The sequence below is a fragment of the Phaenicophaeus curvirostris genome, chromosome 1 (assembly GCF_032191515.1).
Source record: "Phaenicophaeus curvirostris isolate KB17595 chromosome 1, BPBGC_Pcur_1.0, whole genome shotgun sequence".
Lineage (NCBI taxonomy): Eukaryota > Metazoa > Chordata > Aves > Cuculiformes > Cuculidae > Phaenicophaeus > Phaenicophaeus curvirostris.
In genome coordinates, this window is record NC_091392.1 from 31,471,599 (window position 1) to 31,485,111 (window position 13,513).

General features: G+C 39.8%; 1 protein-coding gene across 3 annotated transcripts in view; it reads left to right on the forward strand.

Annotated features, from left to right (window-relative positions):
• The window catches only part of TMEM117 (transmembrane protein 117), a 207,308-nt gene that overhangs the window by 29,631 nt on the left and 164,164 nt on the right, over nucleotides 1-13,513 (forward strand). For all 3 annotated transcript variants that reach the window (XR_011336983.1, XM_069851952.1, XM_069851962.1), the window contains exon 3: nucleotides 1,472-1,604. Coding sequence is in view for 2 of the 3 variants with exons in the window: in XM_069851952.1 (XP_069708053.1) it covers nucleotides 1,472-1,604 (133 nt within the window). In the remaining variant the exon portion in view is untranslated. The remainder of the gene's footprint in view (nucleotides 1-1,471; nucleotides 1,605-13,513) is intronic.

Genomic DNA, 13,513 nt, shown 5'->3' on the forward strand with positions numbered 1-13,513 from the left:
TATAATGTAGCAAAATTCTACAGTATAAGAAAGAGCATAATATTATTCTTCAATTTTGTGGATCAAGGACTTGAGCATCGTTTGTAAACTATTTGTCTGTAATGTTGCAGGAGGTCTCTGGTAGAATTTTAAACTGATTCTAAAGCTCCTGACACTTTGCCTACTGTATATCACACTTCAGTGAGGTCATCCCGTGTGAGCAGTTCCATAATATTGGAGTCTGATGCTTTTTCAGGGTGTCCTGTGTTGACATTAAGTGAGTGGCAGGGAAGAACAAGTGGCAACCTTGTCCTACCTCATAAAAAAGAGGAACAATGAGATTGTACAGTAGTATTATCTCAACTTTACTGAGAGGAGGGCTTATTAACTATTTTTTAAGTGTACTTTCGGGCTTAAGCAAGCAGAGTCTTTGACTCGAGGGATGTCCCTCTCTGAGACATGGAGTTTGCCGCTAGTCTGGGCAATTTCTTTCATCCTCAACTGGTTCTGCAGCTTTTCAGAAAAGCCCTTCATCTCTTTTTCTCATGAGCCCAAATGTCCTGAATTCCCTATTCTATTCCATGTTTGTGTTTTTCACAAGCTAGACCAGCACATATAAGGAGATCACTATTATCATGTCATACAGAATTTGACTTGATGCTTCTGTAATCAATGGAAAGAGACAGACAACCATCAAGATTTAATGACTCTGTTGTTACTGGTCAGGAAATAACTGACGAAAAATAATGATTCTCACACAGAATGAGGTACTTATGACACTTCAAAATTAATAAGCGTGTTTCTCAAAATATTGTGCAAATGCCACTAACACGTGGCTCTTGAGGTCTAGACTAATTGCATGAGTTTTTCCCTGAGAGAATGGTTTAAGCAGCTGCTTTTCCAATCCATAAGTCCTTCCCTTTTGCACACAGATATGCAGCTCTACTGTTCATTGAGCCTCAAAGTCAGAAGGGTGATGGGACTAATGCAAATGAAAAAAAATATGGTAAATTACCTTTTTTTCTACGTGGGTTTGTTCCTCACTCTTGTTCATTTGGGCATAGCTGCTCAGCTTGCTGTGCCAGCATGAGAACAGAGTGGGTAGAGATGTTAATGGCTGAAATGGTGAAACATCAAAGACTGCTTAACCAGCATGCAGAATCACATGTAGCGTGTAAAACCACAACCATGATCTGCCGAAGGCTTAACGTGGACTCCTTCAGACCTGCAGCTGAGTGATTTCGAATGCAGGAAACCGAACCAATTTTTCATCAGTTTGTGGGATGTAGCCTTGTAATTTTGTAGGAATAATTACTGTGCTGAACTACAGAAGAGTAATTTGGCTGCATGATACTAAATCTGCCCTCCCCAGATGCTAGAATAATTGGATATAAGAAGAAATACCATTTAGTACTCTGTTTTGGTTTTGTTATCATGTAAAAGTGTGTACTGACTGTCTAAAATATGCTTTCTCATAATATTCATACCACAGGTCAGTTGCTCCGCCTGAAAATGTTTCGAGAGGACCACGGGTCTTGGATGACGATGTTCTTCAGTACCATCCTCTTCCTCTTCATTTTTTCTCACATTTATAATCTGTTCCTCATTATGGCAGGGAATATGAGGTGGGTTACTGAGTTTCTTTTTGTCTCTTTTTCTCTAGAATATATTCTACAGGAAAGTTTCCATATTGTGCTGCTTTACGGTGAACAAGAGCTTACCAAAATGTAAACATATAGTATTCACCATCTTTTTTTATTTCCCCGCATTCTGAATTCTAATTTAATCAGTTAAGTAGCCAATGTTAATGTATCAGTTATAAAAAGTGGGCATGTAGACTAATAACAGCAACTATTACACCAGGGTAGTAATGAACATTATATCTGAAATTTTTATTTAAAGTTACAGCTCAACAAATTTCACTTGAAGCTAGGGCTGAGTAACTTAAAAGTGTAAGCATTATTATTGTGCCTACTCAGGAAATTCAGAAGTAAAGTTGAAAGAAATTGAAACATCCAAACTTGAGGAAGCTCACACTCAAAACACAAACATTATGTGTGTAATATAGTGCTGTTTTGGTTATGTACAATAATATTTGCTGATCCAGTTTGTTAAACATATCCTTTAAAATCTTAAGTTTTTCTCCTGTAAGATTCTCTGACTGGGCAGTTATGGATGACTGAGGGATGAGTAGCTATCTTTTTATTATGTCTGGATTTATTTTAGATGAAGCTTTTTGTATTAATTTTCTGGCTTAAGAAGATTTGCTTTTTCCTGTTATCTCAAAATTAACACCAGTTTCACGTGTTGATTTTCCTGACAAAACCTAAATTGTTATTTATTTAAGACATATCAAAATGAGTTCATTGGACAAAAATACACAGACATGTTATTTATGAAAGGCAAGACAGCATCTGAAGAGTTTCTAGAATAAGAAACCCAATGTATACATGAGTTGAAGAGCAGTGCAAACAATTGAATAACTTGTTCTTAGCAGCATGTCAGAGGATACCAACAGAGCCTGATGAAGAGTTATTTAATGGGCCCTGATATGGTGTGTTACAGTTCCTAAGTGTGTAAAAAAAATACACAGTGTATCAAGCTCTGTTAACAATGTGACGTAAAAGGTGAGTGGGAGGCAGACGGGGTGTCACTGGATGAATGTAAGCACAGACCAGCTGGAGTAATCATGAGATTGTGAGGTGAAGACTAAATATATCACATCAGACAACACAGAATCAGCAGTGTTTTAGGAAACAAATCACGGTAATGATGAGGTGAGTATGAATAGTTGCCCAATAAGAGCAGAATAATCATCCCTGAATTGAGGAGGGCGGGAGCATTGCAGGTTGCTGGCTTCCCTATTTATGTGGTCATAGTGTTATTATGTTAAGGTTTGTATTTGTTGTTTCTAATGCTTAAAAAATGATAATTATCTGTTAGATGAAGCAGTAACAAATTTGAAAGCTTGACTCATATCTGAGAATCAGGATTCATTTCTCCTTGACAACATTCCTGCTCCCCATATCTGTTACAAGCTTCCATTAGCTGCACTGAAGAGACGGAGTGGCGATCAATGTCCACACTCACGGAAACAGACACAGCCTAGTACTGAACTATCTTGGGTCAGTCAGTCTGCCCTCTCACTTTCGGTGGGTGGGGTGAAGCTTCTCCCTGCCTGGAGCTGATGCCTCAGCCCCATATTTGTTGTGATCATTCTGGGAAACTAACCACACCGTGCTGAAGGAATCAAACTGCCTTTCCAAAGTGGACTGAAGGCTTGTTACAGCCACTTTGAGTGTTTGTTATAAACGGTTTCAGTCTCAAACTGCTCAATGCAAATGATCAGTCAAACAGAGCCCTTGAATCCTTTCTTTCAAAGTCAAAGCAGAACAATGTTTAGTACTTTTGAAAAGAGGATTTCTACAACAAACATCAAAGCCAACTGCTTCATGTTGCCATAAAATCTTCCAAGGAGTGGATTATTTCTTCCTGAGTACGTGTAATCCTTATGAAAGCTATTTGCTTCATAGTTTGTAGTTCTGTGCAAAAGAACAGAATGTGCACTTCATGCGACAGTGCCTCCCTGCAGTGGCTGACACCAGAGGGACTGGCTTCCAGGTTAAAGGTCAGAGTCTACCTGCATGAAGGTTGCAGTCTTTGTAGCGACAAGCTGACCTTCTTGCCTATGGACTCCTGTGAAACATAAGCATCCAGAATACACATCTTTCCAATACAAGGGCTATGAAAGCCTTATAATTACTGTGTACAACACTGAGTGAAAAGTGTTCTTGTTTTTTTGCATGTGTGTGTTTGCTCTTTGACCTGTCTTTGATTCAGCTTGACCTGAGTGCTGGCAGGAGAGTGTTTCTTTATGCCAGATATTTGGTCTCATCAATGAAAACCCCTTTGTTGCTCACAAGCAGGAGAATCACGTGTCTTGTGTGTGCATGCCAGCATGGATGAACACAGAAGAAGCAATATCCTGTTGGGGGGCTCAAGAAACCCGCACCAGGAGTGCTTTGAAGCTCTATCTCATTACCTTCTCTGAGAAGGTGTATTTACAGTTGTGAAGATTTCATTTTTTAAAAAAAGGTTTTATTAAAGACAATTCAGATGTTTCTTAGTGTGACAAACTTAAAAAGTCTAAATGTATTCCTTAAAGGGTGGTGGCAGGTATTGGGAAGAGAGACTGCTCTGTTAAAAGCAAAAGCTGAACAAGTTGCTGATTTTTGATTAGATGTTATACAGCTACTTGCTGGGTGAAAGTGTGGCTATTTGAACTGAATATTTTATGACAGATTGGAATGTATCTTTTTTTAATTTTAAGTCCCTCTTCTTTTTGTCAGTGATATTTCCCTTTAGGGACTTCACAGTTCGTGGCACTGACTCACTGGACATTAGATCACTGCTCTTTTAGTCAGAGCTGAACATTTGGTTGAGGAAACATATCTGGAAGCTGTCAGAGAATTATATGCCGCTATTGTTTCTTACTGCTTTTCATCCCTGAAAATAGTCAGGAGGGGCTGGTTTGTGTGACTGTCTGAAGGTCCAGCAGTGTTGAGGTACGGGCTTAGGAACGAGCTGTTTATTCTATCTGGTCCTTCTTTGCAAGAAAGTTGTGGAATAGAGAGGATGAATGTGCAAATGATCCAGAGGCAGGAAAGGTTCAGCTGTTATTCAGGTTTAGGTTAGAGGCCTGGGGAGTGTGGCAGGAGGAGTCAATCGGAACAAGAGCATCAATTGACTAGGGAGCAGTCCCAGTCAAGGCTGCTGTAAGAATAAGGCACAAAAAGTGGTTCCTGCGAAAGTCCAAGTAGCCTTAAGCAGAGCTTTATGCTCAAATGAGGAGAGAAGGTTTGTTGTGCAATTTTTTTAATACTTGAGAAACAGTAAAAACAATTGTAGAGGATGAGAAAAAATACTGTCTTGTGTGATACCAGGTCTGTACTGTGCAGTGGGAATGAGGCCACTGAGTTTCCTCTGTAATCCAGAATTTTAATTTTTTTGATGTAATGAGAAGGGCACTGCGGATTGCATCGTCTCAATGTGTGTGTGTACATCAGACAGTGATACAGTGCATTGCGACGGGGACTGTGAGATAACACAATTTGGTTTATAGAATCATGGAATCATAGAATCACCAGGTTGGAAGAGCCACTGGATCATCGAGTCCAACCATTCCTATCAAACACTAAACCATGCCCCTCAGCACCTTGTCCACCCGTACCTTAAACACCTCCAGGGAAGGGGACTCAACCACCTCCCTGGGCAGCCTGTTCCAGTTCAAGATATTCAAGTTATAACGGCCTTCAGTATATACATTAGACATATGATTGATAATCTTTCCAGATCTTGTATTATAAGCTTTGCAGTTACTTATTGTATAAATTAAGTCAGTAGGAATACTATCAATGACTGAAGTAGAAGTTTTTGCATGACCGAATGTTTTATATTTTATGCCTCAAGGGTACTCAAACCTTTCAGTAAGCAGAGGAAAACAAATCTTTTCCTAATTCCTTCATCTGCTTTTTAAAGTATGTCTGCTCCTTTGGATCTGCTGTTCATGTGACGAGTCTTGTGGTGAGTTTGTGCACATGAGCAGATGTGCAGTGTCTGTCACCTGTGGTTCATCACGCTTGTGCACAACAGTCCACCACACGTGTACAGAACAGTCCTCTACACAGCGAGCCCAGGCAGCCCTGGGAAGACTGGCTGCCATCAAAAGTGGCCCTCTGCATCAGATCTGTCACTGTCACTCTGCCTGCTCTATGTTAGGCTTTTCCCTCACATGGCTGAAAAAGAATCCCTCCTTCTTTTATCCATCTTACAACAGCTGTGGGAGCCTGTTTGGAAGTCTTGATTCAGACTCAGTGCTATTTCCATCAATACAGGCCCGCCTGTAGTGAACAGAATTTTTTTTCTATGGTTATAGAGAATAAGAAGATGGTGGCTGGTTGTTGTACTCAACCTCTGCTTTGCTGGTTTCCCTTCTGTAAACTTCATTGTAACATTTTCTTTGATTTTTGACCAGTGCTCTGAAGAGGGGAAAACAACTTTCTTGGAAGCTGAAGCAGAGCGTTGCCAGTGGTCACTGAATGAGGCTGAGGGGTGTCATCAGGAGGCGTGACCATGAACAGTGTTTGCACTCAGGGTTGTGAATGCATCCTGGGGTCCAGGCCTCTGCAGTGTGGCCAGGTGGCTGTTTGTCCATGTGTCTGTCCAGGGAGGCTGCTGCACAACCTCTCTAGGAATATTATGTGCTACTGGCCATGCCTGGGGTCCTTCTACCCATTCTGGAACAGTGTGATCTTGTTCATATAGTCCAAAGCAGGAGACTGTTTTTCAAGTATCTTAATGGCCTTTGGAAACATGAACTGGATCCTTTATGTGCTTGTAATACCTTGTGCTGGACACTAGTAATAACACACAGTCAGCTGTTGGACTACGTCATAAACTGGCCAAGGCCAAGGTTTCTGTTAGTAGCAGTAAAATTTTATAAGCAGGAACGCTGTTGAACATTTGTGGCAAACCCAACCCTAGTATGTGCAAAAGCAGCTCAGAGCCCAGTATGTCAAAGTGAAGCCCTCAAAGGATTAAACAAGCAAGATGTTTTGTGGAGGGAAATTCTAGAAAGCTACGTTCAGCACTGCTGTTCACATAATAAATGGCAACAAGGACAACGCGAGAATAACAGAATTTTACAATAATATTTTTACAGTATTGCATGGCTTAGTAAAGCCCCAGCCAACATCATCAGAGTTGTCCTCTGTCTGCTCCTTGGGGGAAACTGGAGCAGTAATGAGCTATTGAATTCCTAGGGCTGTCCTGGTGAATTCCAATTCACAGCATGCAGATCCAATAAGATGCCAGCCTCCGTGTGCTCACATCTGAAGACCTCCCATAGTTGTTTGTAATGGATACTCCGTGCTACCTTGCCAGAAATCTATTTCTGCCCCTTGTCTTAGGACTCATGGCCTTTGTTTTCCAAAGTGTCGTGGGGCAATGATATTCAAATCCAGGGTAGATAAGTCAATTGTCTAGCAGCTTTTGAATAGTTCCAGTGAGTACAGTTTTTTTTACTTCCCTCTTGCAGAGGACACCTGGAGAGCTTTCTCAAGGCAGTTCAGCGGACTGTGAGATACTTGTCTTGCACTTTATCTCCTATATTTGGCCATTTCTGATTGCCCTTTTGCAGCTTGAGTTGAAAAATGTAAATCTGGATTTCATTAAAAATTAAGGGTTTCAATGTACTGGCGAGGGCTGTTAAGATTTTGAAATGACAGCTCTAGAATCATATTGACTTTCAAAGCACATGCGGTCTCTCTCAGTTAAAATGGAAAGACAGTAGTTCCACCTCTCAACCTTTATCTCTTGTGTGACAGAGTGGCCAAACTTGTTAATTGCCTGTTGCTGGAGAACTCACGTCACTCATGTCACCCGCCCAGCAGCCTGGAGCCATCTTATATCAGAGCACCATCTATTTTAATCATAAATATCACTTCCATCTATGCAGTTCAGGTCTTATGTACTCTACTGTAAGTTCTGTCCTGACAGTTATCAAGTGACTCTGGCCACTGCTTGAGCTCCTGTCTGGATCCTGACCCAGTGAACTCTTGGAACAGCGAACTTTGTGGTATCTGAACAGGTAGGGTGAAGTGAGGAGAGACCTCATTGCTCTCTATAACTACCTGGAAGGAGGTTGTGGAGAGGAGGGTGCTGGCCTCTTCTCCCAAGTGACAGGGGACAGGACAAGAGGGAATGGCCTCAAGCTTCACCAGGGGAGGTTTAGGCTGGACATTAGGAAAAAATTCTTCACAGAAAGGGTCATTGGTCACTGGAAGAGGCTGCCCAGGGAGGTGGTTGAGTCACCTTCCCTGGAGGTGTTTAAGGGACGGGTGGACGAGGTGCTAAGGGGCATGGTTTAGTGTTTGATAGGAATGATTGGACTCGATGATCTGGTGGGTCTCTTCCAACCTCGTTATTCTATGATTCTATGATTCTATGATTCTAAGTGCAGGTTTTGCATGGCTTTTATCAAAGTACCATGGGTTACTTTTCTTAAAAAGTGAGTGACTTTTGTGTTTATTTGTTAACTAAAGTCACTCAGATTCTTGAACTTCAGCAGTGATTTTGAGCCATGTAACACCTAACAGATAAGGAGCAAAGCTTATTATCTAAGGCTGTATCTGAAACGTAAATAAAGAAGGAAACTGTTCTTTTTTTTTTTCTTCTTCTTTTAATCAAATGGGAAAGAAGAGGATTGCAGACAAGTTTTGCTGGTGTTCATTCCTAGTGCATCGCAGCAAGGCCCACGTGGTGGCAGCAAAGGGCGTATTTTAACAGTAGAAAAGCTAAATCCAGTCCAAGTATACAGGGTTCCTTTCTATCAAACGTTTTCTCTGAATTTTTCTGTGCCACAAGCAAATTCACAGCCCTTAATTTATCGTGTCTTTCTTTAAAGAAACTGTCCGGGGATTGTCCCGTATTTTTATTGTTTATATGTGACTTTTGTATGCTTAACATAGTGAGATAATCTTAAGTCAGTACCTGTATCTGTTGAAGTTTTTTGAATTGTATTGCTTTTAAATGGAGAACGTATTGCCTAAAGGACATCCGTTCTCTCCTTTGGGAGCCTGCATCGGTACATAATGCTTTGATATTTAAACTTATAACACCGTGCTGTATTTTTCATATGACATCCAAAAATCAGAGTTATGACTGTTTGTCTCATAAATGTCAGCTGTCTTGTCTTAGATAAAGAAATTTTAAATTGACCAAAGGATGTTTAGGTGCATCATTACCCAGCATTGTAAAGTGTCATTAAGACTGTAGACACAAACTCTTTTCTGATGCTAATTGTCACATTATTTCAGCAGTAATACAAGTTCTCTTCCTTGAGTGTTGAATGTTTCAGGAAAGGGTTTGGAGTGATTTATTTCATGCACTGTTGAAGGATTTCAGTTATTCTTAGAAAGCACCAGGAGAGAGATATATTTTGGTATACTTTTGTCTTCTCTTATTGCTCATTTCTTTCACAGAAAACATGTGAAATTACAACATAGTTTAATAGCAGAAACTCATTAGGAATAAAAATTATTCCTTTAATTAATTTTAATTGAGGTTCATTTTGAAGAGGACTCTGTTTAAGTGATTTAATGAATTGGGACCCGATTCACTTCACCTTTATCAGAATAAGTTACTGTCCCTTGTCTTTTTCTCCAGTTTCAGCTATGTACAGATTATTATGTCCCTGGAAATGTGTATTTATTGAAGACTTTATGCCATATCTTTATTCAGGATTCTTTATTTTAGTTTGTTTGATTGCTTTTTAATGAGTCAAGGATTAGTCAGGATTTAGGATAGTTTTTAGAGCAAAGTTTAGGAACACACAGGAATGTTTTTTCTTAACCACTATTCTACAAAACTTCATGATTCACAGTGGATCTGTATTAGCCCCCCAGACCACCTTCAGAGCTGTGTCTACCCAGTCATATGTTTCATGAGCTTTATGTTCTTGTATCCTTTCTATATGTCTGTTTTAGTTATGAATTTTTACTGTAGTTGTGCCATAAGACAAGTGCTAAATTGTTCATGGTGTTGTTTTTTTGGTTCAAGCTCTCAGCTAGAAAGAGGGATTGATATTTGTCCCTCAAATTTTGTCAGCTTTGTCCCTCAGTTGGCAAAGATAATTGTGTTTTACTGTGACCTTCAGAAAGTTCAAGCTTTTGTGAAGTGCTGGAAAGAAGGGTTTCAGGTACATAAATCTTCTATGCCATTCTCAGAGACCAATCCTTTGGAACCACCCTCAGTCTTTCCCAAACAGTATGTGGAAAAAAGGGACTCCCTTAGAATGCATATGGGTTCTAAACAGCATAGGGCATAACAGGCTTATTCTATGCAATGTATACAGAGGGCAGAAAGTTTAATATAGTTTTAAGAATTACTGGTTTAGATATTTCTGCAGGAATGCAGAAGGCTGCAGTCTTTAAGTGGTCTTCAAGTGAGACTTTTTATTGCAGGTTGTCATCGTAGCTGGGATCCTAAGGCACAGGTGTCTGGTGAAATCACCAGAGCAGAAGAAACCATGTTTTCCAAGGCACTGCAATTGAAAAATCTCTTGAGCCAGCATTAGTACTTGAAACTTAAAGTTTACTTAGAAATTTGCAAGTTAGTTCAAGCTGTTTCAACCTTTACAGGTAAATATACTCACAGTTCTATCACTTGGCAAAAAAGTAACTCTTGGTTCGATGTGCTAAATCTGCCATATTTATTCTGTGTTCTGTGACTGAAATGAATAGGAGTTGTGGAGAAAACCAAACTGCAAGGGAAAACACTATCCAAGCCAAACCATTTTCCTGTCAACTCTTTTGGGCAGCTTAGGAGCAAAGGCCAAACCACAGAGATTCAAGTGACTCAAATCAGTTCTGGAAGGAGTTCTTTGTCAAAACATAGGCAGAGGACCCAGCTTGGGACTTAGCTACTTGTCGTGTGTACTGCCTGAATTCAAGTACTTGTCAGTGTTTAAGTAAGAACTATAGTTGTAGCACTGTTGTAAAATCCCCTTTTCCTAGAAGCATTTTCCCTGTGGCTAATATTAGTGACTGGCTTTAAGAAGGTTGTCACTGCTCGGAGATGCTTGCGGGAAGTACTATAATTGTTGATCAGTGCCAGACCTGTTAGCTAAGAACAGCAAATACAAAGGATGTTGGAGTCTGTGTTGGGAAAAGCATGCGAGAGACAACAGCATGTCCAGTATTAAAGGGGTGACGCCCAAGCCCTGGGTTAGACAAGTAGCCCTGGAGCAAGTAGCCTTGTGGCTGTGACACAGCTGTCCCGTGGTGTTGCCATGGTGACACTGATGTGACTTTAGGAATGTCTTAGGACTCTACAGACTGATTCTCCTTTCTTCCTTTCATATAAATGCCCTTTCCAGTGCTAGGGATAACTGACTACATAAAATTATCATGGCATGATGTAGTTATACGTTATTCAAAACTTAATTTATGGCACTATTACATATTTTGTATTTTCTTTTATTCTTTTTTGAAATTGTTGTTTAAGTGAAAAAAAATTCACAATTTAAAATATTCGAGATGGCATTTCATATGTATTAATATGAAACTATATGAAAGAGTATAAGAAAGTAGAAAATTTTGGAAATGCTTTTGTTCACACCACAATTACAATAACAAGGCAGATTTTTCCTCTTTGCATCCTGTGGACACTCACTGACATATTTTTTTCCTTTTTGAAGGCACAGTTAATGGCTACAACATTACTTTTTTTATTTCATACCACTCTGGATTGAATTGGTATGTAGACACTGAGAGGGTTTTCCTTTAATCACACTATGACACCATCACTCTGCCATTGTCCATTGCAATTATATGAAAGTCCCGTGTTCCATCAGCCCCCTTGCCAGTTCAGGAATCATAGTGTTGCTATCTTGTTTTCTTTGACCATGACACATGAGCTCAGTTTCCTTAAGACTGAAAAATGCTTTGCTCTTACCCAGTTTATTGAGTTCCAAAAGGTAAAAATAACCTGGGCTAAACTTAGTGGGTTAACCAGCTGCGAGATTGTGTTTGCAGCTCATGATGTGGGGCCATATGTCTGTGGCTAATTATAATGTAAGAGGCTGGAAGTCCAAAGACACCTCCTGAGGCCTGTCGGGCTGATCTGGGTAGAGTGTAGTGTCTTCTTGTATAGAAACTCAGGTCCTTGGGTCACTTCTCACCATAAACCAGGAAATCTGTGAAGCTGTAATCTAGACTATTTTTGCCAGGGATGAAACTGTACTTGAATTGAACTGAGGGGAACTACTGCCAACTTCCTCTGGCTTAGGAGCGAATCCATTACTGTCTCTTTCTCTCATTTCCTTTTAGCTCATAGACGGGCATTCAGTTAAATGCAAAGCTTTAATAAACAGGAATTTAATAATGAATACTTCCATAAAAAGCAGTTTTTTAAGAGGGAAAATGCTTCTTGGTGCATTTCATCCTTCTTCATTTTGGCTGAGAACCCAGAAGATATCAAGCACCTGGAATAGAAAAACATGTATCACAGATGCCACCCTAGCAAGACATTTGGTTGCTCTAGGTACTGCTGCTGTATTCCCTTTTTTTATCATTCTAACAGAACTGAGGAGCAGAGAACCCACCCCTCCCTAGCATCTCTACCAGTAACAAGGTAGGTGGTAGCAGCAGATGGGTAGGCAGCCTATTCCCTAGCCTTGTTCGGCTGCTGGAGTGGAGGGCACAGTTGTGATTGAGGCTGCTGAACATGAAAGCCATGGCAGAGAAGAGAAAGAGCTGGAAAATGCAGAAGAAATGTTGTAGGCGCTTGCTTTCCCCTGGCAGCAGTAGTACCAGCAGCTGATATGACTCAGACAAAGTTGGCCCGTGTTGTGCTTTCAGCTCCCACAGGGTAACACCTGGGATAACAATCTCTTATAGTGCCCTTCTCATGCCCTTGGGTGCGTTTAATGCCTCATAATTGTAAAGCATATCTTGTTGTCATCTTCAAAAATCAGTGCACAGAAATTTTTATAGAGATCTCTGGCTTTAGCAAGTGATAATACATTTTCCCCCACTGCTTTATCTGATGTTATAACCATCAGTCACCCTAAAACTATTATATAACTGTAAAAAAAATAAGTTGTCCACTTAAAAAGTATTTACCTGCATTGATCAGCAATTGCATGTGTTCTAGACCTGTTTGAAGAGAATCTAAAAGTGTGATGTAAATAAAACTCTGCTTTAATGATTAACTTGCAGGATTACTGCATTTTTTTTTAAAACCAGGGTATCTGGCTCATAGGGACACCTGTTCATTGATATGTTCATACATCTACAAATCAACAGATTAAGACATGTGGTTGTACATGAGAACTTTTGAATGCTTCATCCAATTTAAAAATTGACTAATTTTTTCTAAACCAGAAATTTTGCATTTTTGATCAAAATTTTATTATTTTTTCACCCAAACTAGAGAGTTTTAGCACTTTGGGTGTGAAATGGAAGCTGTGTACAGTCTTTGAGTTCTAGGGAGAAAACAAATATATTCCAGTAAAATAGTTGAAAATCTACTTGTTTGATACAAACCTTTTGATCTCCTTGGATATCGTGGAGATATTGGAAATACTCAGTTTACTAGACTGAGTACAAATTAAGATGGTAGAGCAACACCGCATCTCATTCCTGTTACTTGTATTGTTTTAATTGGTGCCTACCTGTGTTGATCTAAAATGAAACTAGCAGCATTTTTACTATGGATTTGGTCTTGATTCCTTAGTTTTCTCTAAGCAGTACTCATAATATGGAGAAACCTTCATCTCTAGTCCCCCAGCCAGAAAAAAAGACAGTAAATTCAGAAGGGGAAGAGAAATTTTCAAGATTTCCTTTAGTCTGCAGAAAAGACTGAGGAGGTTAAAATCTTTCTTGCTTTATTTCATTTCTTTTTTGGGTGATTACTCAGATGATACATTTTCTGTTTCTTCTCTCTGTGAGTCTTCATGCCAAATTTTGAGTTC